Consider the following 26,518-nt stretch of genomic DNA (forward strand, 5'->3'; position numbering starts at 1 on the left):
TCTAGCAGTTTGCTGCTTTTTACATTATTGCTTGCCATTGTGGAAGAACACCAGTTGGTGAGGACTAGGCAGAGACTAAGATGCAAATGCAGATACCTCATGTCAGGTCTTCTCTTGAGCTGTGTGGAGGAAGGGAGCACACCCCACAGATTTAGGTAAATTGTCCATGTTACCTGGGGTCATGACAGGGAGGACAGGGTGGTCACTCCTCTCCTCTGAAGTGCCTGTAAAGCAAGTGACATGAGCAGATAATGTTGCAGAGCGCATTAGCTGGCTTCTTTCACTGACACAAATGCTTTATTTCTTGTCTCAGCCATAGACTGGAAAGATGGTAAAAAGCACAAGTATGGCCGCCCATCAGAGTCTCCCTCCCAGTACCAAGGTAAGAGAGCTCCCTCCCTTCTCCTGATGTGGGAAACTGCAGCATGCCAAATTAGTTTACAGATAAAAACTGCTTTTGGACAGTCCTCGTGTGTTTAATTCTGACCACAGTCAAAAATGGCTGAGAAGACACCAGGGTAAGCACACAGCTGAGCCGGCTCATTTTTAAATCAGACAGGATTGAGCAGATGTTTTTTACTGCCCAGCTGTGAGTGCCGAGGAGTGACTCTGCCCACATTTTCACATGTGTGCTGGGCATAAGGAGCCTCTTACTCCTCCACGAGGTCCTCTTCCACGTTCACAGCAGCGGCTAGCCCAGTCATTGTTACTGTACCAGAGTCATGGTGTGACCTGCACTCCTTCTTCCCCAGTGGCAGGAATTTGGCCCTTACCCCAATAGAGGCAATGCTGGCTGGCTCAGTGGAGCGCTGGGTGAAGGCTGGCAGTAGCAGCACAGGAATTGGTCACTTCTTGCTCTCTTTGGAGATGAGGTGTCCCGTGCACAGGCAGGGTGGGCTGTGCACAACGCCTGCAGGTTGAGTTCATAAAACTGGTAGCTCCTGCTATCTCTCAGGGGGGATATGCAGGTGACTTCTGACTTTAGGAGGTTTATGTAAGGCTTGTATAATTTAGTAAAAGATTTTAGGGCCTGTATTTTACTTACAGAATATAAGAAGGTGATGTCCTTATGTCCTTATATTCTCCATGTCCTTATATTAAGAAGGTGATGTCCATACTTCCCACCAAGTACAGAGCAACAATAAACTAAATGATTGCCTGAGTTAAGCCATTTCTAACAGGAAACTTGTTTGCCTTTGTGAAAGGCTCTCCTGTCTTAGAGCCCCTGGGAGAGTTGAGGTGGCTGCTGTGCCTCAAGGGCTCGGTTATCCTGGGCCCTGAGGTGAGACTCAGGCTGGTGGTTCTCGGGCATGTTGCACTGTGGGCCACCATCAGCCCTCACCGTTCTCTCTCGGGCCATCTTGTCTGTCCTTGTCTGCCCTTACACTGAACTAATACGGATCACAGTTTGGGAAGGACCTTCTCCAAGAGGAGGAAGTTTATTAGCACCTCCGATAAAGTCCTGGGTCCTCTGTCACCCTGTGCTGAGCTCCACATGATATTATGGGGCACCATCACAGCTCACATGGCCTGTGTAGGCCATGCCTTTGGGGTGTTGGGGGCTCCATTGCAGTTTCCCCTCTGCTCCATGTGCTGCACTGTTTGCAGATGTCAGAGGACTGGCTGTTGTTCAATGGCAATGCCAACCTGAAATGGAGCTTTCTGTGAAATTCAGAGGCATGCTTTCCCATCAGCGCTCATGGTAACCCAGTACACCAACCTCCACGCCTCACTTCATCGCAGGGCTTGCTGGCCTAGGGAGGAAACACTGCAGATAGGCCGATGTGCATGTGTCTGCTTGACAAGCACATGGTGTAGCAGCGAGGTTCAGGGATTGTCTCCCTGCAAGAAACTGAGCAGCTCATCACCGCCCGAAGCTTGGGTACACAGTGAGGGGGGTGAAACTGCAGCAGCTTTCTGGCACGGAGCATCCTGTAATCCAGGCTGAAAGGATTTCTGCTCAAAGCTAATACTGAATTGGGACACAACTGAGAAGAAGCAAAGCAGACGGCATCCTGGTGTTTGAAACCTATTAGTTTTGGCTCACACATTCTCGAGTTTCTTCTGAGCAAGACAGTGAGTAAGTGGGATCATGTTATCGGTTGTAGCTGTTACCAGTGGAGAATGTGCAGCCGGTTTGATGGCTGAGCAAAGTGCCTGGAAGTTATAACAGGTAGGACATGCAGGAGCTCTGCCATCATGGTGGGAGAGCTGACCCCTTGAGAAGCTGCAGCCAGACATAGTGGAACGCCGCCGTTGCCTTTGGATCTGCGAGCAGAGACAATACTCTGCTAATTTTCATACTGAGTTGGCTCAAACTGTGCTGCTTTCATGTGTTGCCTTGATGCTCGTTAGCAGACACACATATGGGCTGCAGACTTTAATGGGATGCCTTGATCTGCGTAGGGCACGTTCTCCTTCACAGATGTGACCTGAAACGCACATGTATCGTTTCAGTTGGATTGATGACCCCTTGGGAGCCGAAATGCTAATGGAGCCCAAACCAGACTTCAGTTAAAGATATAAACAGAAACTCCGTCTTCATTTAAATTCTGGGCAAAAGATCAATGTTAAATGCAACATGATGAGAATCCAAACACAAGAGTGCAGAGTTGCATTGTTCACAACTACTGTAGTTTGACCCCTTGGGTGTGTGGAGTGTTTTGTTTGTAGTAAATATTTTTGAAGGTTAAGACATCAGAGTCCAAATCTGACACTCTGCCTGCAAGTAATATCTCCCTTTGGCACAAGCGCACAGTAAGGAGCTTTCCAAAGGCAAGCAAAAGTGATAGACAGTCACCCTTAGCAGGCATTTTCACAGCCAAGTTACAGGGAGTCATATAGGTTTACAATCCTTGGCTTTTGTTTAGCTCACAGATGTAATTACAAAACTGTGGTGTTTCTCATTAAGTGTTGTTCTCTCGTTTCTTCCTGTAAAGATCTGGTGCATGTTATACAGAGGAACCCAGTCCATTCAAACAGTGATCCTTCAAGTCTGTGGGAATATGGTGTGCTTTGCAAGGTGGGGGAGAGAACATGAAAGGGAAGGCAGAGACCAGGCAAGAGACAGTGATTTTAGGGCTGGTAGGACATTTTGCATATTGTACTGGAAGCCAGCAGCAGCAGCGGAGCAAGTGTTCCCCTTTGCTTTTCAGGGCGAGAGAGGATTTCAGTCCCTATAGTCAGCTCTGTCCTTGGACACTCCTGCTCCATTACTAGTAAAAGGGACACTTTAGGACTGGCTGAAGTGCTGGTTTTTCGTGAAGCGAAGTAATTCACTGGCAATTGGAGAAAAGTCACCAGGGTTTTTTGACCAACACTCAGAAAACATTCTCCTTTGTTACCTGCCCAGGCCAGATAAGAAACAATCATCTTGCAGACTAAAATGTCCTATCCCGCTACAGTAAGGCATCCAATTTATTAATATGAATAAGAATATTGAGAGAATATAAAATACAAGATAGTTGGTCTGTACTAACAAGAAAGCCAAGCAAGATATTCTCAATGTTTCCCTCTGGTCTTACAACCTCCATACACAGGGCGCCTGTAAAATGGCATCAGCCAGCAGCTTTGGTGTCCTGGCCAACAGCATGCCTGGCGTGGAAGCTCCAGAATAGATCCATTTGGAGCTGAGTGTTGGAATTGAGTGGGGATCAGTATGGCGAGCAGGATTTGGGTATGGTCCAGAGGAGTTAAGGTTGAGAGGGCCAAGTGTGATGTGTCCATCTTCAAGTATATGCGCTCTTGCTCAAGTACAGAGCTCAGGGTTTGTTCTCTGCTCCCTGATTAAAAAAGCCTTAAGCGCCTGCTGCTTTTTTCTGTTTTATTGGCAGCTCTCCCTTTGTTGTAAAAAGAAACCCCCAACTTCTGTGTTATGCCATTTTCTTCTGATTCTTCCAGCAGTTCTTAGGTTGAAGCTGATCGTATTTGGTTAAGTTTAAGTGTACTTTGAAATTCGTGCTTGAAAAACATTGTGTTGTGAACTAATTAACTAATAATTCATTTAAAACTATTCCCTACATTCTGTGCAAGGCTTCCTCTCACACTAAGGCAATGGTGGCAGCCTTCAATTTCAATACGCAGTTTCTGTCCTGGTTTGAGAGTAATCCTGAAAAAGAAGTGCAGTCTTTAATTGTGCTTGTCATGCCATCTTTATGTAAAGAAATGGCCAACAGTGAACAGAGGAGGAAGGAAGGCTTAACTCTGTTATATCTGCTCTGTCTTTTCTTAGAGTTTAGAGAAGTCTTTCTGCTGCTCCTATTTTTCTTTGCAAAATAAGTCACCAGAACTATGAGTCGTAAGTAGCTGCAGTTCTAGTGTTGTGTGTGTCTTTGTATGGTGGTTGGGTCCCAACAGGCTCTAGAATTAATCTCCAATAAGTTCCATGTCCAAACACTATTTTTAGAGGCACGCAGCTGCCTCAGAAATTTGCTGCTCCTGCTGGGATTGTGCAGCGTCAATCTCAACAGCAGCGTGAGCTGCTGCAGGGAGCAGAACGGCCTCACTTGGTGCAGAGTGAGTGAAAAGTGGAAGGATTAAAACCATGACTACTTTTAATAGCGAGGGATTGAAACCAGCTGAGGGGAGGGTAGGTTTCCTTTTTAAAATAAAATTGTCAAGCGCAGCTGATCCTTTTCAAGATACTTGCTCAGGCCCTGGGGCTGAGGCTTGCACTCCTTGTCCTGGTGCTGTTACCATGGCCATCCTCTGTGCTTCATGGACAAGGGCCTCTGAAGGGCCACCACAGTCTGAGATGAGCCCAGATCAGCAACCAGAGTAAAGGGGTGGGAAGCATAAGGCACTTCCATGCCAGGAGTGCCTGGGTTTGCTTTCCCTGGGTATTTATTACACATTATTCATACAAAGAGTTTCATTGACGTAACAGAGTGTAAAATCATATCTTCAATTAAAGCAAAAGAAATTTGTTTTTGTGAGAGCATCATTGCAGTAAATCACTGAATTTCTTCATTCGTCCTGGTGTGAGACCATTGGCTGAAAAGAAAATACGTGCCAATGGATGGAAATGCGTACTCTGAGGAATGGAGAGCTGCTGTCAGAGTCTGTAAACAGAATTATATTCAGCCAGTGTGGCAACGAAACTATTTTTTTTCTGTTCATTTCCACTGTATTTACCAGCATGCTAGTCGTCTGCATGGGAGGGCAAGAAAGCAGCGTTTCTTTTATTTATTTGAAGCTAGTAGATTATCAAGCCCTTAAGGCTTCTCTGTGCACGTGAGGCAGAAATAAAGTAACGTGTGCTGACCTTAATGCCCGAATATTTAGAGGTGTGGTGTGCACTGCAGTAGCTAAAATGGCTCTTAATGTAGCTTTTGTTTTGAAAATAGACTGATTAAAAACTTGACGTGAATAGGGGAAGCAGTAGCTGACTCTTTAATTGTGCTGCCACCAATGCTCTTGAAATGACTTGAAAACAGTGGTCTCCTGGGAGCCATTCAGATGAATACAAGCTAATGTCATGCTGGAAGGATCCTCTCCCAGCTGCTCAGCTTAAATGGCAAAAGTCATGATTTGCTTGGATCACAGGAGCTTTTAATTCCTAATTTAATAACAGGTTTCCCTGGATGGCATATTGCTTTTACCCTTCCTGCTGTACATGGGAAAGGTGCAGGCAAGGATAAAATGCACTTCCTCCAGCAGCAGCACTCAGTGGAAGGGGCTTTGGTGTTGCATGTGAGCCGTTGTGTTCAGTAAATCCCCATTTGGAGGATTCCTGCTTCCATCCTGCCTAAGCTATGGGCCCCGTGTCCGCTTCAGGAAATTAATTACTGACCTGTACACTAGTTGCTGGGGATGGGCTGATACCTGCTTTGAGCTGCTGGCTCGTGGGGCAGGCTGTGTGCATGCTGGGCCATATACAGCACAGTGCAGTTTCCTGTCGATTTGGGCTGCTTTTAGCCCACAGTGACTGTTCTTAGTCCCCAGACTGAGCAATGTGTTTAACAAATGATTTTTAAGGGGCAGTTCTCTGGAAGACTCCACGGATTCCTATCTGTGCTAGGTATTTTATACTAAGTTGTAAGTTGTTATCTTCACTTTTTGCAGACCCTTCTTGGCAGTGCAGAGGCAGTAAGATGCCGTAGGCAACGCCATGCTTTGTTCTGCCTGTCAGCTGCAGTTGTAAATCTTCTGTGGTCACAAACATCAGAGGATCTTGATGAAAACATGTTGCCTGTGAGCACCTCCTCTGTGAGAAGTGGAGAACTGCTGGCGTTAGGAGTCCAGCCATCTCTTTTTCTGAGCTTTTTGCTCATCAGTTCCTATTTGAATCCTTTTGTTTTCTCAGGTCACTTCACCTGGGAGAAATACCTGAAGGAGACATGTGCCATCCCAGCTCCTGCCCATTGCTTCAAGCAGGTAAGAGGGTGAAAACAAGAAAGGTCAAGGGTGATGGTGCATTGGTGACCCAGGAGTTCTGTGCCTGGGATAGGCCCCTTCTTGTCAAGGAAAATGCTTAAGGATATCAGAGACTTAATAGAAATCCAACTGTGCTGAAGCAAAAATAAAAAAGATACATTTAGGCACTGCAAATGTTAGAGTAGCACAGAAGATTTTACTGTCAGCTGTGCATGGATAGGAACACAACAATGTTTTTACTCTGCCAAGCACTGGCCCTTGGAGAAAATGTTCTGAGTAGGCTGTGACCCAGCTTTTGGTGGATCCTGCCCAGCATGGAGATTTTCTGCAGAATTCACCTGATCTTTGTGAATGGAATAGCAGCCCACTGGTCATCAGGTATTTGAGCACAGACGTGGTCATGTTGAGTACAGGGGTTACAGGAGTGAATCAGCATGGTACACCTGGGTCCAGATGGAGGGGCAGCAGCAGAAAGGAGTATCTGTTTGGGTCTTAGGTTGGCTGGGTGATTCTCCTGGGAAGAGGGCTAAGAGGAAAATGTAGGTCTAGTTGTCTAGATGATGCAGTACCAAAAGATGATTGTCTGGGTTACAGATCTGCCAGGGCTTGACAAACTTTCTTTGCTGCTCTGTGGTGTCTGCTCCCATGCTGTGCTTGGAGGATGCTGTCAGTCTTTGGTAGAATCAGTTTTGATGCTCTTACGGCTTAAGCTTTATGACTGAGGTGGTGCATATATTGGAAATCCTAGCTCTAACTGCGTCCCTGTTTTTCTCTTTGCAGTCATACACTCCACCTGCAAATGAATTCAAGATCAGCATGAAACTAGAAGCCCAGGACCCCAGGAACACTACCTCCACTTGCATTGCCACAGTGGTGGGTCTGACAGGTGCACGCCTCCGCCTGCGCCTTGATGGCAGCGATAACAAGAATGACTTCTGGCGGCTGGTGGACTCAGCTGAAATCCAGCCTATAGGAAACTGTGAGAAGAATGGAGGGATGCTGCAGCCTCCACTGGGTGAGCTGAAGTTCAACTGTCCAGCAAGCGCCTACATTATCTGTGGGGAAAACCCTAGGGTTTTTTATATTTCTGTGCTTGGGACAGAGACCCATGGACTGCCCCTGCCTACCACTGTGTTGTAGACCAGCCCTGTTAGCTTGGACTGTTAAACAGATGTATCCCACACCAGGTCTGTATTTCCACATGGACACCGTGGCATGGATAGGGAGATGCTTTAGAGTGTAGATGAAAGAGCTCTTTGCACCTAAGTGAGCTGCTTGCACTCTTTGCAGCTCAAGCTCAGGATTAGCACATGCTGACCATGCTCTTAAGCCTTCTGAAATTCTCCCTGTGTACCTCAAAGGGAGAACACATTTTCCATGCATTTGTGTGAAAGGATGCCAGAGCCACGCCATTTCCCAGAGGACACACAAGTAATCAAGGGGCACCCCAAAGTCCTGGTGACCAGGGTGTGGGCAGTAGCGCTGAAGGCAGAACAACTGTGATGGCCTTTGCTGGGTGATTGCCTGTATGAGGACAGAATGAATACAGGTTCTTTTTTGCTGGGAGACACCACACAGTCACACAGGCAGTGCTGGCACATAGCTGTAGCAATGGCTCAATCTCTGGCCATTGCCCATTACTTTAGGCTTCTGATCCTGCTTGCAAGCACTGTCATCTCAAAGGTGTGCTTGACGTGAAATGGCTGCCATCCATCAGTGCTTTCCCCTGCACTCCCCCTTTGAGCTGAGCACAGTACTGGTGTCTGGGTGGAGGTGCTTTGCTGGGCATCTGTAAAACTTGATGTAGAGAATAACCAAGAGGGCAATTAGGGCTGAGGCATCTGCTGTATCACTGCTAATCCTGACACTGTGATTTCAAAAGCATTTAAATTTTTATTCATGCTGTCTAAGTGTATTTGTGTCCAAGTGTCTTTGGGGCAATAGCAGGTTCACTGGAGACCATCTGATGGGGAAACATAATGTCTGAAAAGATTCCCAGTGATTTAAGTACTGTCTCATGTGAAGGGACATTTGCGATATTTCATCTGTTTGTTTATTTAATTTTGCTTGGCTATACCTTTATAAATAACCTGGACAGTCGAACACTTCTTCCAGTCTTGTCTTCAGTTAAACACACTTTTTTTTTTTTTTTTTTTTTGACACTGGCCAAATGATGAGCTGATTTGCTGGTTCTTTCCTGATTAAGCAGCAAGATTAATCTGCTTTTGCATTCTGCTGCCCATTATTTTTGAAGTGTCTTCATAAATCTGTCTCTCAATTAGCAAATCCCCAAATAATATCAAGCTGATCTATAGTGATGCAAGAAACCTTCAATAGCATACCTTGAGTTAGGAATATTTTTATTCATGTTTTTTCCTGGAGCACCATTTGTGAGCTTTGGTGGAAGTACAGTCTAAATTGCAATGGGACACTTGGGACTGACCATTCTGAAGAAGGAAGAAACATCAGCAGGTGCATGTTTTGGCACATCACACCACATGAAGCTGTGTATATGCAAGTATAATTACACTCTTTCCCTTCCTAATTGCTACAGACAAAACCTGCTGCAGCTATTAACATTAAAGCTGCCATTTTGTATATTACTTTCATGCATGCCGCTGTCCATTTGCAGACATCTCTTTGAAACCTTGGTCCTAGGGTGCAGCTCACAGCTCTGGTGCGGCCTGCGCAGCAGGCATGGGTACCTGTCCTAGCTGGCAGTGATGGGTTCCTCCTGTGCCTTGTCTGGGTTTTGCCAGCAGATGGCAATAAGTGTAATAGAGTTGAGAGCAAAACTCATTTCCGACTGTGCCAAAGGAGAGGGTTCATACGCTGGAAGAAGCCTGTGTGCCCAGCTCTGATCTGTATTGCCTGCTTAACCGTGGGCCAGACAAGAGTGGTTCTGTTGCACGCAGCATAAAGACAGGTAACAAATAGCTAGTTTTGCAGTTGTCCTTTCTGCCTGCAGAGTGCAAGGGCCCAGAAGACCCAGCAAGGATTTTCTGTGTTCCTTGTAGTATTTTCCATGTGTACACATCCACTGCTGCTCCCCTTCTTTATGTAGATAATTCATATAAAAGATTATCTTTGCCCCTCAGGGAGCTTAGCTTTCCCATCCCCTGAGGTTTGTGGCTAGCTTGTTTGGTTTCCAAGCTGCTCTGACAGAGTTGCAGGGCTGGCAGGGTGGCCTGTAATGAGCTGGCTGTGTTCTGGCATTTCAACCCTGGCAAAACTTTGCCATGTTAATCATCATGCACTGTTGTGGTTTAACCCCAGCCAGCAAATTAACTCTATCCCAGCTGAAACCAGGACAATGGGATGCTTTCCATCTAGGTGCAGTCCCAGGGTTATCGTCAAAACACAGTAAATACAGAAAGTGCAATGCCTTGTTCAGCTGAGCAGCAGAAATTGCCTGTACAGGAAGATGCACATTCAGCAACGATGGTGTTTTGTGGTATCTGGAGACTTTTGTCAGTTGTGCAGTCATATTCAGTGCCATAGACTCACAGCATGTGAATTTGCTTTTTTCTTCCCATAAACCCCTTCCTGTTATTTCTCTACTTCTTTTCACAGAAGGTGTCGAGCCAAAACCTGCTATCCTTTCCTGTAATGGTTAAATCTGTTTCCCAGCCAAGTCACAGCCTCTTTATTTCTTCAGGTTAGCTTGCCTGCAGCTCACTCTAAAAGGTGGAGGAGGCCACCCAGAAACTGAGATTCCCTATTGAGGAAGAAATTTTATAGCCTGAGTGTGCACTTGCTGATTCATGTCTCCCCTGTAGTAGGATAGTGCTGCCAGCACTAGTGCTGCACAAAGTGCTCTGCCTGTATGGTCAATGTACAGACTTTTGTTACGATAAGCAAATATTGCAGTCAAAAATCCATTTCCAGATGTTTCTTTTCAACAACATAATGTTTTGTGTTCAGAGTACCTGGAAAAGGTCAAACCTGACTGTCCAGCCTGAGGAGGAGGGTGGTGTGCGATCACAGTATGTGCCCGCTGCAAAGTTCCCATCAGAGCAGGCATGTGCTGCCAGATCCAGTGGCCCCCACAGCCTTAAAGACTCCATCTCTGCTTCCTTCTCTGCAGGCTTTCGGCTGAATGCCTCCTCTTGGCCCATGTTCCTTCTGAAGACTCTGAATGGAGCAGAGATGGCTCCTGTCCGGATTTTTCACAAGGTATTTTACCGTACTGTTTGTGAAGACATCCTTCTGGCATGTCCCCTTTACTGCAAAGCACCAAAATCACAGCTGGCATCTCACATGAGATCTGCTGATCCCAGAGGAGATGAACATTGCCCAGCTTTGCCAGAGTGCTGCTTCTCTAGTAGAGACCCAGACCCTCTGCGGCTGTGTTGTAGCAGTGTCAGGATGCAGATAGAGGTCTGCTAAGAAAGTGTCCTGGGCTTCAACACTTGGGCTTGAGAGATGTGCTTGTTTTTCACTTGGGCTGCAGGTGCTACTCAAAAGTCAGGAATGCAATATGTGAAAGCACCTCTCTGAAACTTTTTAGTGTACCAGAGCTTGTAAGGAGTGCAAATATTGCTGTGAGGCAACACTATTCTCACACCCCTAGTGAAGTAAGAGAGAGACAGAAGCCAGTCTAGAGCTGTGTGCTATGGTATGGGATGGTTGGTGTGGCTTTAGTGTATCTCAGGTATAAAACACTAGGAAGAGCAAGCCCCAGATAAGGATGGATGGTGGATCTCTCACATGTCTAGCAAAGCTGAAGGTGGGGGAAGAATGAGAGAGAGAGACTGTCATATCTCAGGTTTTCCTGCTCTGAGATAACAAGGTGAGAGTATCCTACAGAGGCTCTTTTCTTTGGACCTCTATTTTCTGCCTGTGTTGTGTGACAGTTGTCACAGGGTGTAGTGTTAACACAGCACTGTCTGGATTTGGTCCAGCAGCCAGGTGATGGCAGAGCAGTTGGTAGTGGACTTTGTTGCCTCTTGACTTAAGGGGCATGTGGTTGCATAGATAGGCTAGCATGTGAACACCTAATTGAGGTTCAAGTCCAGCTCACTAGCTCCCTTCTTCACCTGCTTGTGGAGGTGATTTTGCTGATGGAGGGGAGAGCCCTGGTCTGGGGAGGCACTGGCATATCCTCTTTGAGCACGTTTTCAACTTCTCCTTGTAGGAACCACCATCTCCATCCCAAAACTTCTTCAAGACAGGTATGAAGCTGGAGGCAGTGGACAGGAAGAACCCTCACTTCATCTGCCCGGCCACCATTGGGGAGGTGAGAGGTTCTGAGGTCCTCATAACATTTGATGGCTGGAGAGGTGCCTTCGATTACTGGTGCCGATATGATTCCCGGGACATCTTTCCCGTAGGCTGGTGCTCGCTGACTGGAGATAATCTGCAGCCCCCTGGGACAAAAGGTAAGGCCCACGTTGTTGCTTAGCTGTCTTCCTCCTCCACTCAGCTCTCAAAGAGCAGAAAAACAGGCAGAGGCTAGTAGCAAGGACATCTGGGTGCCCTGTCTGGCTTTCTTATGTTGCTTCATGCGTGGTAAAGGTACAGATGATCATACCTATTAGCAGTGTAACAGCCTGGTGTCAAGGTGCTAAGGAACAGCCATCCATAAAGATGGGCAGGATGATGGCTCTCTGGAGGGATAGTGGTGCTGTACAACATTGCTGAGGTCTGCTCCTCTTCAGGAATTTCCTTGGAGTCTTTCCTGCGTCTTTGGAACACACATTCCTAGGGACTTTTTCACAGGGGGACTGGGCTATTTGTGAATATAAGGGAATAATGAGAACTAAGTTGCAGGACTGCACCTGCCTGTACTTCTGACAGTTATCTTGCTCTGCCTTATGCTGTGATCTCTACTGTGAACATGGAAAAAGCAGGTCTGAATGAGGTTGTACTTGCCTTGATCCTAGAACCATGATTGTTGGTTAGGAATGGTATTGGGGAACCTGCTGCCTTGCAAAGGTCCGAGCATTGACTGTTGAGATTTTCAGATGTGTCTCTAGCTTGCTAGCATTGCAGTTGTGTTTAGAACCAGGGGAGCTGTCATTGTCCCCATGCACATGCCTCTGGCATTTGCTGGCTGGCAAGTCTGATGCATGCCTGTCAATGAAATGAGAAGCAGGAAAGCAACCTCTCTACTGGAGCTGAAGGATTACTTAGGAAAGGCATTTTTGCGATAAGACTGTTCCTCTTGAAAATCCAGGGTCAGCTTGTGCTAACCTGTCAGGCTGTGCTTTCCTGCTGTCCCTTGATGTGAGGTAGTTCTGTCCTCTGTGCTGCAAGTCTGGTGTCGGGGTGGATTGCCTTAGGTCGTCTCGCATGGCCTGTGTGCAAGCCAAGCTGCGGGCTCCCCTTGGGCAGAGATGATTTCTGTCATGGTTGGGAACTGAAAGGCACTCTCGCTGTTTATCTTGGATTTATGCATTTGGCCTTGATGTTCCCAGCCTCTCCCTTGCTTCCTGCTGTTTGTTTGTGTCCTGCCTGCTGCTGCCCTGCAGGCTCCGCAGAGCTGCTGGGGACCTCCCAGCCGGTGGCTGACCTCTCCAGTGGTACCCTGGAGTCAGGGGCTCTTGCCCAGCATCTCCAAGGTGCTTCTCAGGTACTGCATGAGTGGCTAAAGACATATTTGTGTTGGGTGGGAGATTTCCTGGCAGTAAACCGGGGGTGGAAGGTTTCAGGAGCAAGGTGGAAGCTGCCTTCCCAGGAGAAGTGGGAACCTCCCTCTGACTCGCAGCATGCAGCGCAGGCAGCTCTGTTCCTCTCCAGCCTCCCTGTGCCAGGGGCTGAAGCCAGGAGCAAGCAGAGAATCCAGAAATAACACCCCATCATGGGGGCAACACCGTGGTAACTTGGAGCTGTCTTGAGAAGCATTTGCTTCCCCCTTTGGCAGGCAGCAGTGACAGGCTCTCCCTCTCGCATTGGCTCCATCGGCAGCAACTCTGCAGTTCCCGCTTATGTACAAAAATAGTGAACCCTGAAAGTCACATCTCCCCACTCCCAGGCAGAGGCAGCCCTTGCTCTCGGGCAGATTTCTGCTCTCTTTGCTGCGTTATTCAAGTACTGGGGCAAGAGCAGGGATTGGCAGAGGTTGCATGAGCCATGTAAAAATGCTGTGGAGTCGGGATCAGCCTTGTCTTTGTGGTATTTTACTTTCCTCTCTGTGGCTACCCCCTCCCTTTCCTGCCCCAGTCTTTCCAGTTTCCACTTTGTGGGATTAAACCAAAAGAAAGGAGCACTGGGAACTTTCCTCATCTGTAATTAAATTCCTCCCTTGTTCCTTTACTCCTCAGCCCTGCTTTGGAGGAGGGTTGAGCACAGTCCTCCCAGGATCTGAGAGTGCTGCCTTCACCACAGAGGGATCCCCCTTTCCGTCAGCTCTGATAAAGCTTCCCTGTGTGCCAGCCTGGAGCCTGCAGGACCACACGGTGGAGTTGGGCAGGTTCCCTTTCCTGGTGGGAATTCCCCTTAAATCAGGGAGACCCAGGGAGACATGCAGGAGGTCAGTGCTAACCGTGGTTATACCGGGCTCTGCTCACATACCAGACTGACCGCCTTCCCCTGAGCTGATGGGTACCAGCAGGGAGAGCTGAGAAGTCCTGTGAAGAGTTAACTCCATCGAGACTGGTGGCTTCCTGGGGCTGAGCGAAAAGAGGCCTTGCAAAATGAGTTCACGTTCAAGGGAAGCAGAACTTCAAAGAGGCCAGGCATGTTTGTTTAATGCTGGTAACTTAATTCAGCTCTAATCTGTCCCTTCTGCTGGTTGCCAGCAGAGGTGGAGGAGTGCAGGGCTTCTCCCAGGCACATCCCCTCTCCAGCTCTGGGGCCTCCCACTCCCACCAGTGTTTGCTTAGCTGGGGCAGCTGGGCAGGGTGCTGGTGGAGCTTGGGCCAGGCCAGCCACGCCGAAGGGAGCTTTCAGAAGGGCACATGTGTGTGAAGGGAGGAAAGGGAGGTCAAACAGCGAGGAGGAACGGCTCTCTGCACACCAGGTTGGTAATTATATCGCTCTCAGGATGTGCCGTCTGTGCGGTGGCCTGCTGGGAGAGCTCCGCTGCGGCTGGTGGCCAGATGGCTGCAGGCTCCCTGGGCGTCTCCTGGAGCTCCTCTCTTGATGCAGCACAGCTTGGAGCTGGGGGGTTCAAATAAACACACACCATGGGGGAAATGTAGCTCCAGGGATGCCTACACATGTGGTTGGTCCTGATCCTCTCTGCCCCATGTAAGCCTGCAGGCTGGTGTTGGAGGTCAGCTCTGCTGGGCTTACAGAGCAAGGCGAAATGCCTGTGCATCCTGAGCTCATCCTGTGCATCCTCAGCTTCTTCACACCAGCTTGGCAGCAGTAGGGGAAGGCAGGTCCCCGTGACCATCCCAAAGGGAGGGGGGTTTCTATGGGTGTGCAGCAGGCTTCCTCCAGCTTCCCACCCATGCCAGCGGGGCACTCCCAGGGTTGTCTCTTGGCCAGGAATCCCCACTCCACTCTTCACATGTAGTGTACAGCTTCTTACATGTCTTCTCATGCCTCTTACACACGTGCTTTTTTACCCTTAAATGCATATCCTGGGCTTTTAAGAATATAAGGTGAGGTGGACTTCCTATTAAACTAAGCGCTGGATTGCAGCTTTGAGCTCTGCTCAAAGGGCAGACTGTGTTAATGATAGTTTCTGCAGTTACCTTGTACACGAGGTGCTCGTGACTTGTGGGTTCACTTCAGAGTTTTAGAAATTAGCTTTTTTTGACTGTTTCCAAAAGAGCTGTTTGCAGATCCGTTCAGAGTCAAGCAGTCATCCTAGAGAAATATTGATTGAGAAATACTTATCTATCACAGACCATATACATAAAACAGCTGAATTAAGGTTGTGTGGGGCATTGAACCCAAACATACTGCAAAGGTTTTGAACTTTCCTGTTGCATGATGGGGTCAGAGTTTCAGAATTAGGGCAAACAGAGGAGAATGGTGTTTTCCCCATATTTAGATATTGCAGCACACAGAAGCGAGGCCAAAATACACTGCGTGCACATTACTAACAACGTTGATTTTTTTCAACAGAAGACCCTGAAGGTGTGTTGGGTAGGGAAGGAATTATCTCCATCTGCCAGGCCTGCATGCTTTTCTGTATGAGTTATGTAGTGACTCAACTGACATTGTAGTAGATACAGTGCAGGAGGTAGCTGATATTTCTCAAGCTGAGAGCTTCAAGGTCTAGATTAAGTTGTGATGCATACAAGGAGTGTACAAGTCTGTGCACTGTGGCAATGTTAGGTAGAAGTGTAAATTGGAAGGAAAGCAGAGATTGAAGGGGTAAAATACGTGGGTCAGCTCTTGTGGGTTAGCCCTGGTAGGCAGCTGAGCCCCCCTCTGCCACTCGCTCACCCCTGCAGTGGGATGGCGCAGAGAATCAGAAGGGTCAAGGTGTGAAAACTCGTGGGTTGAGATACAGACAGCTTAATAAGTAAAGCAAAAGCTGTACATGCAAGGCAAAGCCAGGCGTTCATTCCCATCGACAGGCAGGTGTTCAGCCATCTCCAGGAAAGCAGGGCTCCATCACGTGTAATGGTGACTTGGGAAGACAAATGCCATCGCTTCGATCATCCCCCCCTTCCTCCTTCTTTCCCCCAGCTTCTCTTGATGAGCACGGTGTCACATGGTGTGGAATATCCCTTTGGTCAGTTGTCACGGCTGTGCCCCCTCCCAGCATCTTGTGCACCCCCAGCCTGCTCGCTGTGAGAAACAGAGAAGACCTTGACACTGCGCAAGCCCAGCTCAGCAATAGCTAAACCATGGGTGTGTTATCAACGCTGTTTTGGCCACAAATCCAAAACACACCACCGTACTAGCTATTACTAAAGAAAGTTAACTCTAGCACAGCCAAAACCAGTAGAGTACTTTTGAAAAACTTTGCATGCATTTTACTTTTTCTAAACTTCCTGCTCCTTGGGGAGTCTGGAGGCAACTCAAGCTTTCATGGCTCTTAAATGGGACAGAAACAATCCTGCTTTCAGGTCACTGACATAAGTGGAGTGCAGATTTGGAAAGCTGCTTTGGAGAGTCCCTCTCCATTGTAAGCAGTACAGAAAATATTTAGGATCAACCTAAAGAATGAGGATTGTTGCTTAGTTACTTTAAATCATGTCTGGGGAGAAAGAGCAACAGATGCACACACAAATGAAGGTGCTGCTGCTAAGGTTCAGGGCAAAACGGATTGAAGAGGGAAATATGAGACTGGGATAAAAATCACTGAGAAGAAAAGAGGAAGTAAGAAGCTGGTTAATGATTGTAGTTTCCAGGGCCACCTGCCCTGGAAACCTCAGCAGGGAGGGGGGCTGAGGGAAATCCCCCATCAGCCAAGGCATGGTCTTGTAGAGAGATGTGTCTGCTTCTGTTATCCATGGGAAATTTGGGGTTTCACAACTGATCACAGGCTAGAGTAAAGTTCAGTCCTTTGTAGTCAGGGAAACACATTGGAAGAGGTTCCATGAGCAGTTATTTTCCTTTCTGAAGTGGTTTTTGGGGTGGAGAGCTGTGAGCCCCTGGGGGAAGAGAAACCAAACCGGGGTCTTCTCAGGTACTCCTGCAAGGCAACTTCCAGCTCTGAGCTCTTCACCCAACGAGGTGATGCACTGAAGAGTCTATCTACACCAGCAAAAGGACACCAGTTGGGAAAAAGAGACTGAGCAGATGGGATCAGGGCTTTCTGCCTATGTGTGCTGATTGTGGGCACAGGAATCTGAGATTTTCTGCAAGGTCTGGGTCTTTACACAAGAAAGCTTGTAGAACTCTTATTTATACATTAGCTTTAAATTTCAAAGAAACACATGCATTTTTCTTGTGTTTATGCTACTTTATCAGTGATTTGCCTCAAAAATTGTGAGACGTTTACAGGAGCCCTTCTTAGAGCTGAGCGCTGGTGGCTCCGTGCATGATCCCAACAGTACTGCTGCTGGAAGATGCTGTGGTAGGGACAGTCTTTTCTGGCCTCTTGAAAAGCAGCTCATTTTCCAGGTCCTGAGAAATCCAGATTTAGTCCATACCTGCACAAGGACCTTCCCCCCACACACATGCATACACACACCTCTTCCACTGTAATAGCATCCCTTAAGTCTGCTCCACCATGTTTTGTACATCACTGCTGGAGGGCAGGGAAATACTGTAACCTTAAAAACAAAGATGCAGGGACACATGCAGCCTGCACCAGCCTGCCCACAGTCACAAGTATAGCCATTAAAGTCTGTAACTCAGAAGGTCCCTGCGCCATTCTTCCATTTGGGCTATGCCTCTGGCTGATGCCAAGTTCCTCTGGAGTTCCCTGGTGGGTTTGTTAACATCCTTTTCCACCCTTCTGGATGCTCCATAACAGAGAGAGGGGTGACGCCGTGCTGGGCGTGGGAGAGGGGCAGCAGTGAAAGCGTTAAGGCTGGGCGGGCAGAGCTGGAAGCAGCTCCAGCGCTGGAATTTGGAGGAGTGGAGTTGCTGCCTTGGCACTAGCCTAGCTGGCGGAGAGGCCCCACACTCAGCTGGGTCAGGGAGAGCTAATGCAGAGCATGTCCTTCTGGCTGCTGTGCCAAGGCTGATGGGGAGCTGCAGTGAGGGCAGTGGAAACCCTGGTGCTTGGAGCGGTTAAACAGCAGGCACTTGCCTTGACTGCCTTCTCCCGGGTCTGCTATGAGCTGTCAGCACACTGCTCCCTCTCTCTGGGCTTGGCTGCCTTGAAAGCATTTCCCTCTGCTTGCAAAGCAAGCAAAAGTTAATAGTTTTAGATAGTTACCATGGGGATGTGTTGAAGTGGAGCTCACATCCACTCCTGGACTCGCCATCTGTTGCATGCGTTACATGGCCTGCCGGAGAGACCGGAGCGTGCCGGTAGGGCCTGGGCTGCCCTTGCGTGGGTGCTGCGCCAGGAGCGATAACTCCAGGAGGTAAGAGAGGCAGAAAATGCTGACCCTGGGTAGAAAGTTCATGAAGTTCTTCATCTCTCGCAGCTGTTGCTGCCGTGTGATTTATTGGTTAACTGCTTGGTGTCTTCAAATGGAGAGGATGATCAGATGCTAGATTTTCTGCCCATGGGCAAAGGTAATGTGTATTTTATGGCTTTTCTTTATTTTTGATGTTGCTTGGTTTCTCTTCTCCTTTGGGGCGAGAACACAGTGGTGGGTGGAGGAGCCTCATCAGGGGTAGCTGGCAGGGTAACACTCAGGTGAGCTTCTGTGCTTTCCTGCTTGGAGGAAATGGAAAAATATTAATTACTGTCACTTCAGGACTGAGCTGGGATTTGGAGCTCATACATCAAGCTGGGTGACACTTGTTTGTGTTGGGGTGGCTGGATTTGGGACCACACAGGCAGAGCTTATGTACTGACAGAAGGTTACGCAAAGTAGTTCAGCATTTTCTCTTTTATGCGCGAGTCTAATGCATGTGCAGTCATGGTACTTGGGTGTTGCTGCCTTCGTGACTGCTATCGGAAGATCCCACGAAAAAACTCTTGAGCTGTTCAGAGCACAGAGCCAAGGCACTTAGCAGTAATCCTGGCTTGGCTCAAATGTGTGTTCTGGAATACACTATGGCTTTGGAGTTCTGGGGGCTCGGACAAGAGCAGCCCAGCGCTGCAGGAGGGTGTGCTGCTCCCCCAACCCTCTTTGGATGCTGATGGTGCCTGCGGCTCAACAAACAGCAAATCTGTGGCTCAGCGGGAATGGTGGATCTGGCGTTTCAGAAACCTGATATTACTGTGTGATGTCTTGGGGCTGGCAAGAGCCTCTGAGAAGAGGAGCTGTCCTGGGAAAGGTAGAGTTTCTGCTATCCCCCAGCCTGTCCTTAATATCAGTGTCTAGGCCTTCCTCCCAACTTGACTTTTCCTCGTGTGTTTTATCTAAGATGCTTCATAACCCAGAGAGCCTGGGTTGTATTCAGGATGTTTCCTTCCCTTTTCTATCCTACTTCCTGGCCCAAAACAGGGTTTCAAAATCTCAGGGCATTACTGAGTCTTGGCAGGACGTTTCAACAGGAGCCTCACTGTTGAAACCTTCCTCTCTTTGGGTGAATAGCGCGGGGGTCACTGCTCCATTTCTGCAAGATCTCTGACCAGTAACAATGCTTCTGCTGATGGGACATGGTACAGGGCTGTGCTTGTGTAGGCCGAAGGTCTGAGTGCTTTCAAGGTAGAATTGGACAAACTCAAGGAAGAGCAGCTGTCCGGGGCTTTTATTTCTGGGGGTCTAAAAGTGTCTGACTCGGGATGTCCTGAGTTGCTGGTTACAAGAAGGGCTGGTGTTTCTGCCTAACCATCTTCTGCTGCCAGGTTTGGAAGCAGAGTTAAATAAGCTTAAAGTATGCCCAGTGTAACAGTTTGTATAACTTTAGGAGAGCCACAGGGAGAGCACAGTTTCCGATCTAGATGAAGTGTTTTAAACACTTAAGAAGCTTCGCATCAAGGATTTAGGGCTCCACACCTTGTTTCAGCCTGTCACCAGCACACATATGCCAGCTCTTGGTGACAGGAGCTTGGTCCCTTGGAGGGATGCCGCTTCTGATGCGGGTAAGTGCCAGAGCAACCAAAATGATCGACCAGACTCTTCTCACAAAGGTCTGTAAAGGCTGTGCACGGTTAATGGGATGGTTGTGATCAGAGCAGTGTATGCACATATGGGAGAAATGGACCCATTTGGGTGGGATTTTTCGCAGTGATTCTATGGGAGCAAGAACATTACATCCTCTTCTTGTGACCTACTGGGTAGTTTCTTCATTTTCTTGTTTCCTCCCCATTTTTTGGAGAGGGGAAGTAAATGCTGTTGAGCCCAGCTCTGACCCTGGCTTTGGCAAACAGGTACATGTTGCCGCGGCGTGCATTTTTATTGAATCTAGGAACTTTGTACTGAACATACAGCCCCACTTGTTATAAAGATCGGACCTTTTGTGGCTTGTCATGGTTCTCCTCTTGATCTTTGGTGTTTTTATAGCTTCTGAACAGCTTTAAAAAAGAACAAAAGGTGGAATAAACTGCACCCACCTAGCAGTCTCCTTGTTCTTTCTGCACTGATATGTTGAAGGTGTTCTGCTAATATTTAACCAGGAAGCCAAAGCTAAAAAAAGAGCTTCAGAGAAGATCAGAACAAGCAGAAACCCCAGGAACGGTCTTGAATAGCCTGAATATGGCAAGAGTACAGAACCATTCTCAACATGGGGTTTTGGAAACCCACTGGTAATTAACTCCCGGGGCAGAAGACGTGATCAGTCAGTAGATAGACTGTGGTGGCTGCTCATGCCACATATTCTCATGGAATGTATGTCCTTGAGCTAGCTGGATATAAATAGCAGTATAGCCATGCCGTTGCAAACTTCCCACAGGCTGTAAATCTGTGAAGAAACTAGTGACCTCTGTCCTGCTGCAGGTGTAGTTCAGGTTGGCTTGGGCATGCTTGCACAAGCTAAAGTCTTACCTAGTCTGCAGGTTGCTTGCTTCCTAAGACCATGGCTCTGGGATTTTCTTGAGGACTGCTATGTGGACCAGACATGTGTCAGTCATCCCTGGTGCTTTTGGCAGCCCTCTATGAGTACACGCGCTGCTGATGGCCTCTCCTGAAGCACTAAGCCTGGAAGAGCTGCAGTACGATGGTTTTCCTGAGGTGTGGAAACAAGTTTATTTACGTTGTTGATGTCTGTGTCAAGACCAAAAGTACCAGTTCTGCTCATGTACCATCTACTGAACAACTCCGGGGCCTCATAGGTGGGCTCTTGCAGTTGCTGCTGGAGTACTCACCATGTGTCCATGGGCACTGTCATGCAGGAGACAATATCAGCCTGGCTTTGGGGTAATCAGATTAAGCTTGAGTATTGAAGTTCAGATTTTTACTTGATTTTGTTATGACTTTGCCAATAAATATTGGCATTGCCATTTCTCTTGGCGCTCCCTGATTGCCCCTGTATGTGTTCTTTCACCTGCTAGCGCATCCCTTCAGTCAGGGGTTTGAGTTTCAACTCTGCTGATGCGTTTCTCATGCTGGAGCTGCCCAGCTCAGTTCTCATCTCCTTTTTGTAGTTCAGAATTTCTCTGGTTTAATTCCATAGCTGCTTCACAGCTGATTAAAACAACACATTGTTACAACAGCTTTATTTTTGCAGTGGACTGGAGAAGATGAGGCTAATAAGGGGATCACAAGCAAGAGCACAGGTTGTGTTGCAGCCAGTTTGTTTGGAGTAAGAGGTAGAGGAATGGGGACAGGAGGAAAACTGCTGGTTGGGGATGTGAAGAGGGTGATTATAGACAAATTTGGCATTCGCTTGTCTTCTGCATTTGAACCATATGCCCCTGTAGGTTCATTGCAGCTCCTTGTTGTCCGACCTGGTAGCTGCGCTTCAGACAGGCTGGGGGAGCTGGTAGCACCCATTCTCTTGGCTGCACCTGCAAAGGAGTATCTAACTGACCTTGCAGAACTGGACCCAGAGTTAAGTTGTCTGATCACTGAAGAAATAAAAAATGATGCTGGCACAAAGAGTGCAAGCCAAGGCCACCACTTTCGTAAAAATGGGCTGCAAAGATTGCTGGACACTGGCTCATACAAGCAAGTATTTCTCTAAGGGTGATGAGGATACTCTGCATAGAATAAATAATAGCGCTGTTGCAGTATGGGCTGTAATTCTGTTCAGGGCTTCCTGTGCAATCCTGATCTTCACACTAAATCCCTTCACACTAAACCAGCCCCACCATCCAAAACTGCCATTTTTCTCTACAGTGTAAATGCCTGTGCCGGGTCCATTCCCAGCACGGTCTTACTGCTCCTTTGCTTTGCCTTCTGGGAGCTGGAAGAGAGGATGGCAGGGAAAAGAGGGGCTGAAGAAGCAGGAATGTGAGATGTTTATGGCTGGTTGTGCAGATGTTCTACAGCAAAGATGCTGAGAGATGAGGGGCTTGTGAGCTGCTATTCAGGGAGAAGCTTGCTTGACTGCTCCAGTGGTGGCAGGCATGATGCCATTTTCCCTTACCCAAATGCTAGCCTTTGCAGTATTTTATAAAAAAGATGCATAACTCAGTTTACCCATTCATTTTATAATGCTACCCAGTGGATAGAAAGCAGTTAATTTCTTTCCTGTATGGGGGAGAAATTAAGACCTGGGTTTGGGGACTAGGTAAATCTGCATGCTCAGCGCTAAACTGAAAATGACTTTTGCTGAGGACAACGGTTTGGGCATCCTTGCTCTCCACAGCACTGTCACTGTCTTTGTCTCTGATCATGAGCCAGTCACTTATCTCTGTTTATTTTGCCATCAGCAGAATGGGGACTGTGCTGACCCCCAGGGCATTTTGATGAATAAGTCTATTGTGTTGCACATCCATAACACTTGTTGTGGTGGGTCTCAGAGCACTTTCCCCCTGCATTGGGTAATATCTGCACATGTATGTTTATACTCTAAAAGGCGTCAATAACTGCTAAGTAATAATAAGAGTTACTGTCTCTGAAATGATGCTGGAAACCGGCTAAAAACATTAAAAGATATTTTACATTGTATGCTAAGCAGAAGAGCCAAAGCAATGTGAAGGAACTCTTAAAAATGCTCAATCTGATCAAAGAGTTTTCTTAATAGGATCAGTGAAGGGCAGACTCGGAGTGGCTCTCGGCATGCAGCGGGGCAAGGCAGAGCTTAGCCCTGGCTGAAGATATCCCCGGAAAGGCTGGAACTCTGTGAAAACGAGAATCCAGGGATCGGCTGCAGGTTTGGGGGCTTTTTGCTTGATTTTTAACTAGCGTAATGAGGCTTTCTTTTCAGTTGGTTTCTACCGTGACGTCCAATGTCCTGATCTCTCATTTTTCCAAAGTGGAATCTTTTTCCCTGGCTCTTTCTGGCCACTGCTGTGCTTTGAGCTGATGTTCTTGTGCAGTGAACATTACAGCCCAAGTTCTCCCTCCTGAAGGAGCACCAGGCAGCTCAGAGCCCATCATTTTGCATCTGAAGGTAGGATTTGTTTTCTCCACACTCATTGCTTTATATTTATCAGCGTGATGGTCACCTGCTGTTTTCTTGCCCTGAAACTCAGTCTCCTAGCTTCAGTCTGGAACTGCTCATGGGCTGCCATCATCCCGTCTGCCCTGGGAAGTGTGGATCATTAGAAAACTGCGCTTATCGCCTCCCCAGGTCACTCATGAATACGCTGAGCAGTGCAGATCCCTGTGTCCTCCACATAGATCTCTCTCCTCCACAAGAATGACTGTTTACCCCTACCTCTTCTAACCCTTGATTTATCCTTATAGAAGCCTTCCTCTTACCCCGTGGCTCTTTAGTTTTTATAAAAGCCTTTGGTGAGGTTCTCAGAGACTTTGTGGAAAGGCAGGTGGGCTGTGTCATGTCCGTCCACGTGGTCACTGACCAGTCCAGACCCTTCCGGGTTCACAAGACTGGGTTTCTGTTATAGAAGCTGTATTGGCACTGCCCAAATAGGTCAGATTCCTCTTTGGGGCCATGTTAATGGATAAAGCCTCAGTTTTGTTTTGGAAAATGTTTTAGCCAGATGCACTTTGTGCTTGTGTAAAATTAGCTACTTGGATTTAGCAAATGACTGGGTGAATGGGGCAGACGGAGATGCGCAGAAGTGCAGCCTTGGTGATGGAGAGGTCTCTTTGGGTTGCGAGTTCTGTTGTTTGATCCATGTAAGCAGACCCCGCAGGTCCAGAATAGGGTTCTTCTCGTCTTCAGCTGCAGTAGCACGGACTGCAGTCTTCAGTTGTTCTTTTTCACATATCTGTATGTGGTTATAATTAGAGGTAGGACACTTGGGACGTTTTGCAATGCTGTTATTGGTCTGGCACTTCAGGCAAGTCACTAAACCTCCAGCTGTCAGTGGGCTGCCCAGCATCTCTGAGGTGTGTTGCAAGGTGCAGTGAATGCCTGGGAAGGTTTTTAAGATCCCTGGCTGCACTGCCTTCGGAAAGTGCTGAGTGTAATTACCAATATGGTTTAGGGCACACAGGAATGCTGCCTTGAGAGCTGTAAATGTAAGACTTGTGCAAAAAGCAAATAGCAGTTGCTGGTATCACTGTGACTCTTGAGACTTATTTTTGTAAATAAAACAACCATAAAAATGCTACAGCTTGTGCCAGTGGGATGTACAGTGGCATCTGCAGTGCACAGAGCTCATCCAAGCACATGCAAACAATTAAAGTAAGAAAATTGCTGCTGCAGACTGTGCAGATTTCTAAGCCTTTAAGAAATGAGACACTCATGGTGAATGTTCAGAGCCTTTCTCAGGTTCAACAAATGCATAAGGCATTGCTTTAGTTTTAAGTAACCTCTCTTCCTCATGTGCCTATGGATGTCCAGCCCAAAACCGGACATTAAAATGCAACACGATCGTCAGGATAGGCAGGATGAGACAGTTTGAGGGACTGTGGGTTTGCATTTTTGTGTGTGCTGCTGTGTAACCACTGGCCAGTGAGGTGTGGGAGGGGATCAGTGAATAAAACACCTCATGGCTTCCAGCAAAGGCAACATCAAGTCTCAGTAGTCGAAAGCTGAAACTAGACAAATCTTTTGTAAAAAGAAGATGCATCTTTGGGAGTTAAGATAACTGATCATGAGAACATCTAGAACATGCTGAACCATACAGCGCTTGGGTCCTCTTGCTGTATTATTGTATTAGATGTATCCTCTGGTCTCTCAGCCTTAGCTCAAGCAGATGTTTTAGGCTGGAGAGGAGGAATCCCTGCAGGAAATACTGAATTATCAGAATAATTGCATTCTGACTTTCAAATTCCAGGATTTGAAGGATTGTCCTTAATCCCCATCTTTGCAAGGAGTTCGTGTCTCCCACCCATGCTCTGATCTTTTCTCCTGTGTTCTGTCTGCCTAGCCTGCTGAGAGCTCAGGTCATACCAAGTCTTGAGCCTTCCCAGAGCCCACATTTATGTCCCAGTCATGCTCGTGGTGGCCAGTGATGATGGTCTCTGCTTTGGGAAGAATCACAGAGGTTTGAAGCTTTCACATCTTACTCTCAGATGGCCACTGAGCTCTGTTTCGTGTCCAGCTCCAGCCTGCAAGATGTCTAGGTTTGAACTGCTGCATCCAGGGAAGGATTTAGCCAGATCTCAACAAGATTTCTGTTCTCTAGCAAATGTGCTTATCTTAAATGTGTCTCTAATCTACCTCTTTGAGTCATGCTTCTGACCGTGAACTGCTGAAGATGGGACAAGGGGCAGCTGGAGTACCAAAGAACCACTGGACAGGTGGCCTACAGGGCATTCTTCGTAGATGCTTTAAAATGGGTATGAATGGCGTGTTCAGTCTTCCCAGAAACCACCCCCTGTGTTTCAGGACACTGTAATGGTCATTACTGATATCTCTAGAGAGAAGGGGTGTGAGCTACAGCTGCATCTGAGAGTACAGTAGCCCTTAGCAGGTAAAATGGAGATTTTGGGTTTTGTGGTCCAGCAGCTGTTAGTAAATGCAGACTTAAATAGCTGGTATATTGGAGAGAAAGGTAGGAAACTGTTCTCCATCTTCAACTCTTCTATTCCTTATTTTCCTACATGTTTTGGCTTTGTTATTCTTATGCCAAGGACATAATTTTGTCATCTTCAAGCTGTGAGAAGCCTGAGATAAGCTGATGAGTGACAAATGCTGCTTTCTAGTATTGGCTAACCCTCAAAGTGTGGACGGCAACTTTAGAGAGTCTTCTGTAAATAATAGTTTGAGTCACAGTGCGGTGGGCAGCTGCAGGTGCTGCAAGTGCCGTGTATCAACTGGCAAGGGATATTTTGGCATTAGGAAATAGACCCTAAAGTCTTGATTTCTCTGTCAAGTCTCTTTGTTTCTGCAGGAAGCTCAGAACTCTTGTTTAAAATAATCCTTCAGTGATTAATAGCCCAGTCAGTGGTGCCTGTCTTTTCTTTGGCTTTGAGTTCAGCAATGTTTGATCCTGCCTCCTTAGGGTGATGTTTCTCACTGCAGCCAAACTAATCTGATGCCAGACAGCCCAACAAGGAGCTGGCCTATTCCTCCATATCCACACTCATGCAGGATGCCTGTATGACCCAAAACAAGACAGTTCAGCCAGCAGAAAACCTTCATTCATTTCGTTTTCTGTTCCATTAATGAGCTGAAATGATTAACCATGAGTTCGGATCACAGAATAATTCAGGTCGGAAGGGATCTCTGGAGGTTGGATGGCCCAGCGCCTTGCCTAAAG

General features: G+C 47.4%; 1 protein-coding gene across 15 annotated transcripts in view; it reads left to right on the top strand.

Annotated features, from left to right (window-relative positions):
- The window catches only part of SCMH1 (Scm polycomb group protein homolog 1), a 76,113-nt gene that overhangs the window by 23,091 nt on the left and 26,504 nt on the right, over positions 1–26,518 (top strand). For 13 of the 15 annotated variants that reach the window (XR_003926928.2, XM_030039235.2, XM_030039241.2 and 10 more), the window contains 5 exons: positions 314–382; positions 6,305–6,375; positions 7,156–7,390; positions 10,463–10,551; positions 11,513–11,756. Coding sequence is in view for 14 of the 15 variants with exons in the window: in XM_030039235.2 (XP_029895095.1) it covers positions 314–382; positions 6,305–6,375; positions 7,156–7,390; positions 10,463–10,551; positions 11,513–11,756 (708 nt within the window). In the remaining variant the exon portion in view is untranslated. The remainder of the gene's footprint in view (positions 1–313; positions 383–6,304; positions 6,376–7,155; positions 7,391–10,462; positions 10,552–11,512; positions 11,757–26,518) is intronic. The other 2 variants (XM_030039242.2, XM_030039243.2) reach the window with 1 other exon arrangement.

This window comes from Aquila chrysaetos, chromosome 16 (assembly GCF_900496995.4).
Source record: "Aquila chrysaetos chrysaetos chromosome 16, bAquChr1.4, whole genome shotgun sequence".
Classification (NCBI taxonomy): domain Eukaryota; kingdom Metazoa; phylum Chordata; class Aves; order Accipitriformes; family Accipitridae; genus Aquila; species Aquila chrysaetos.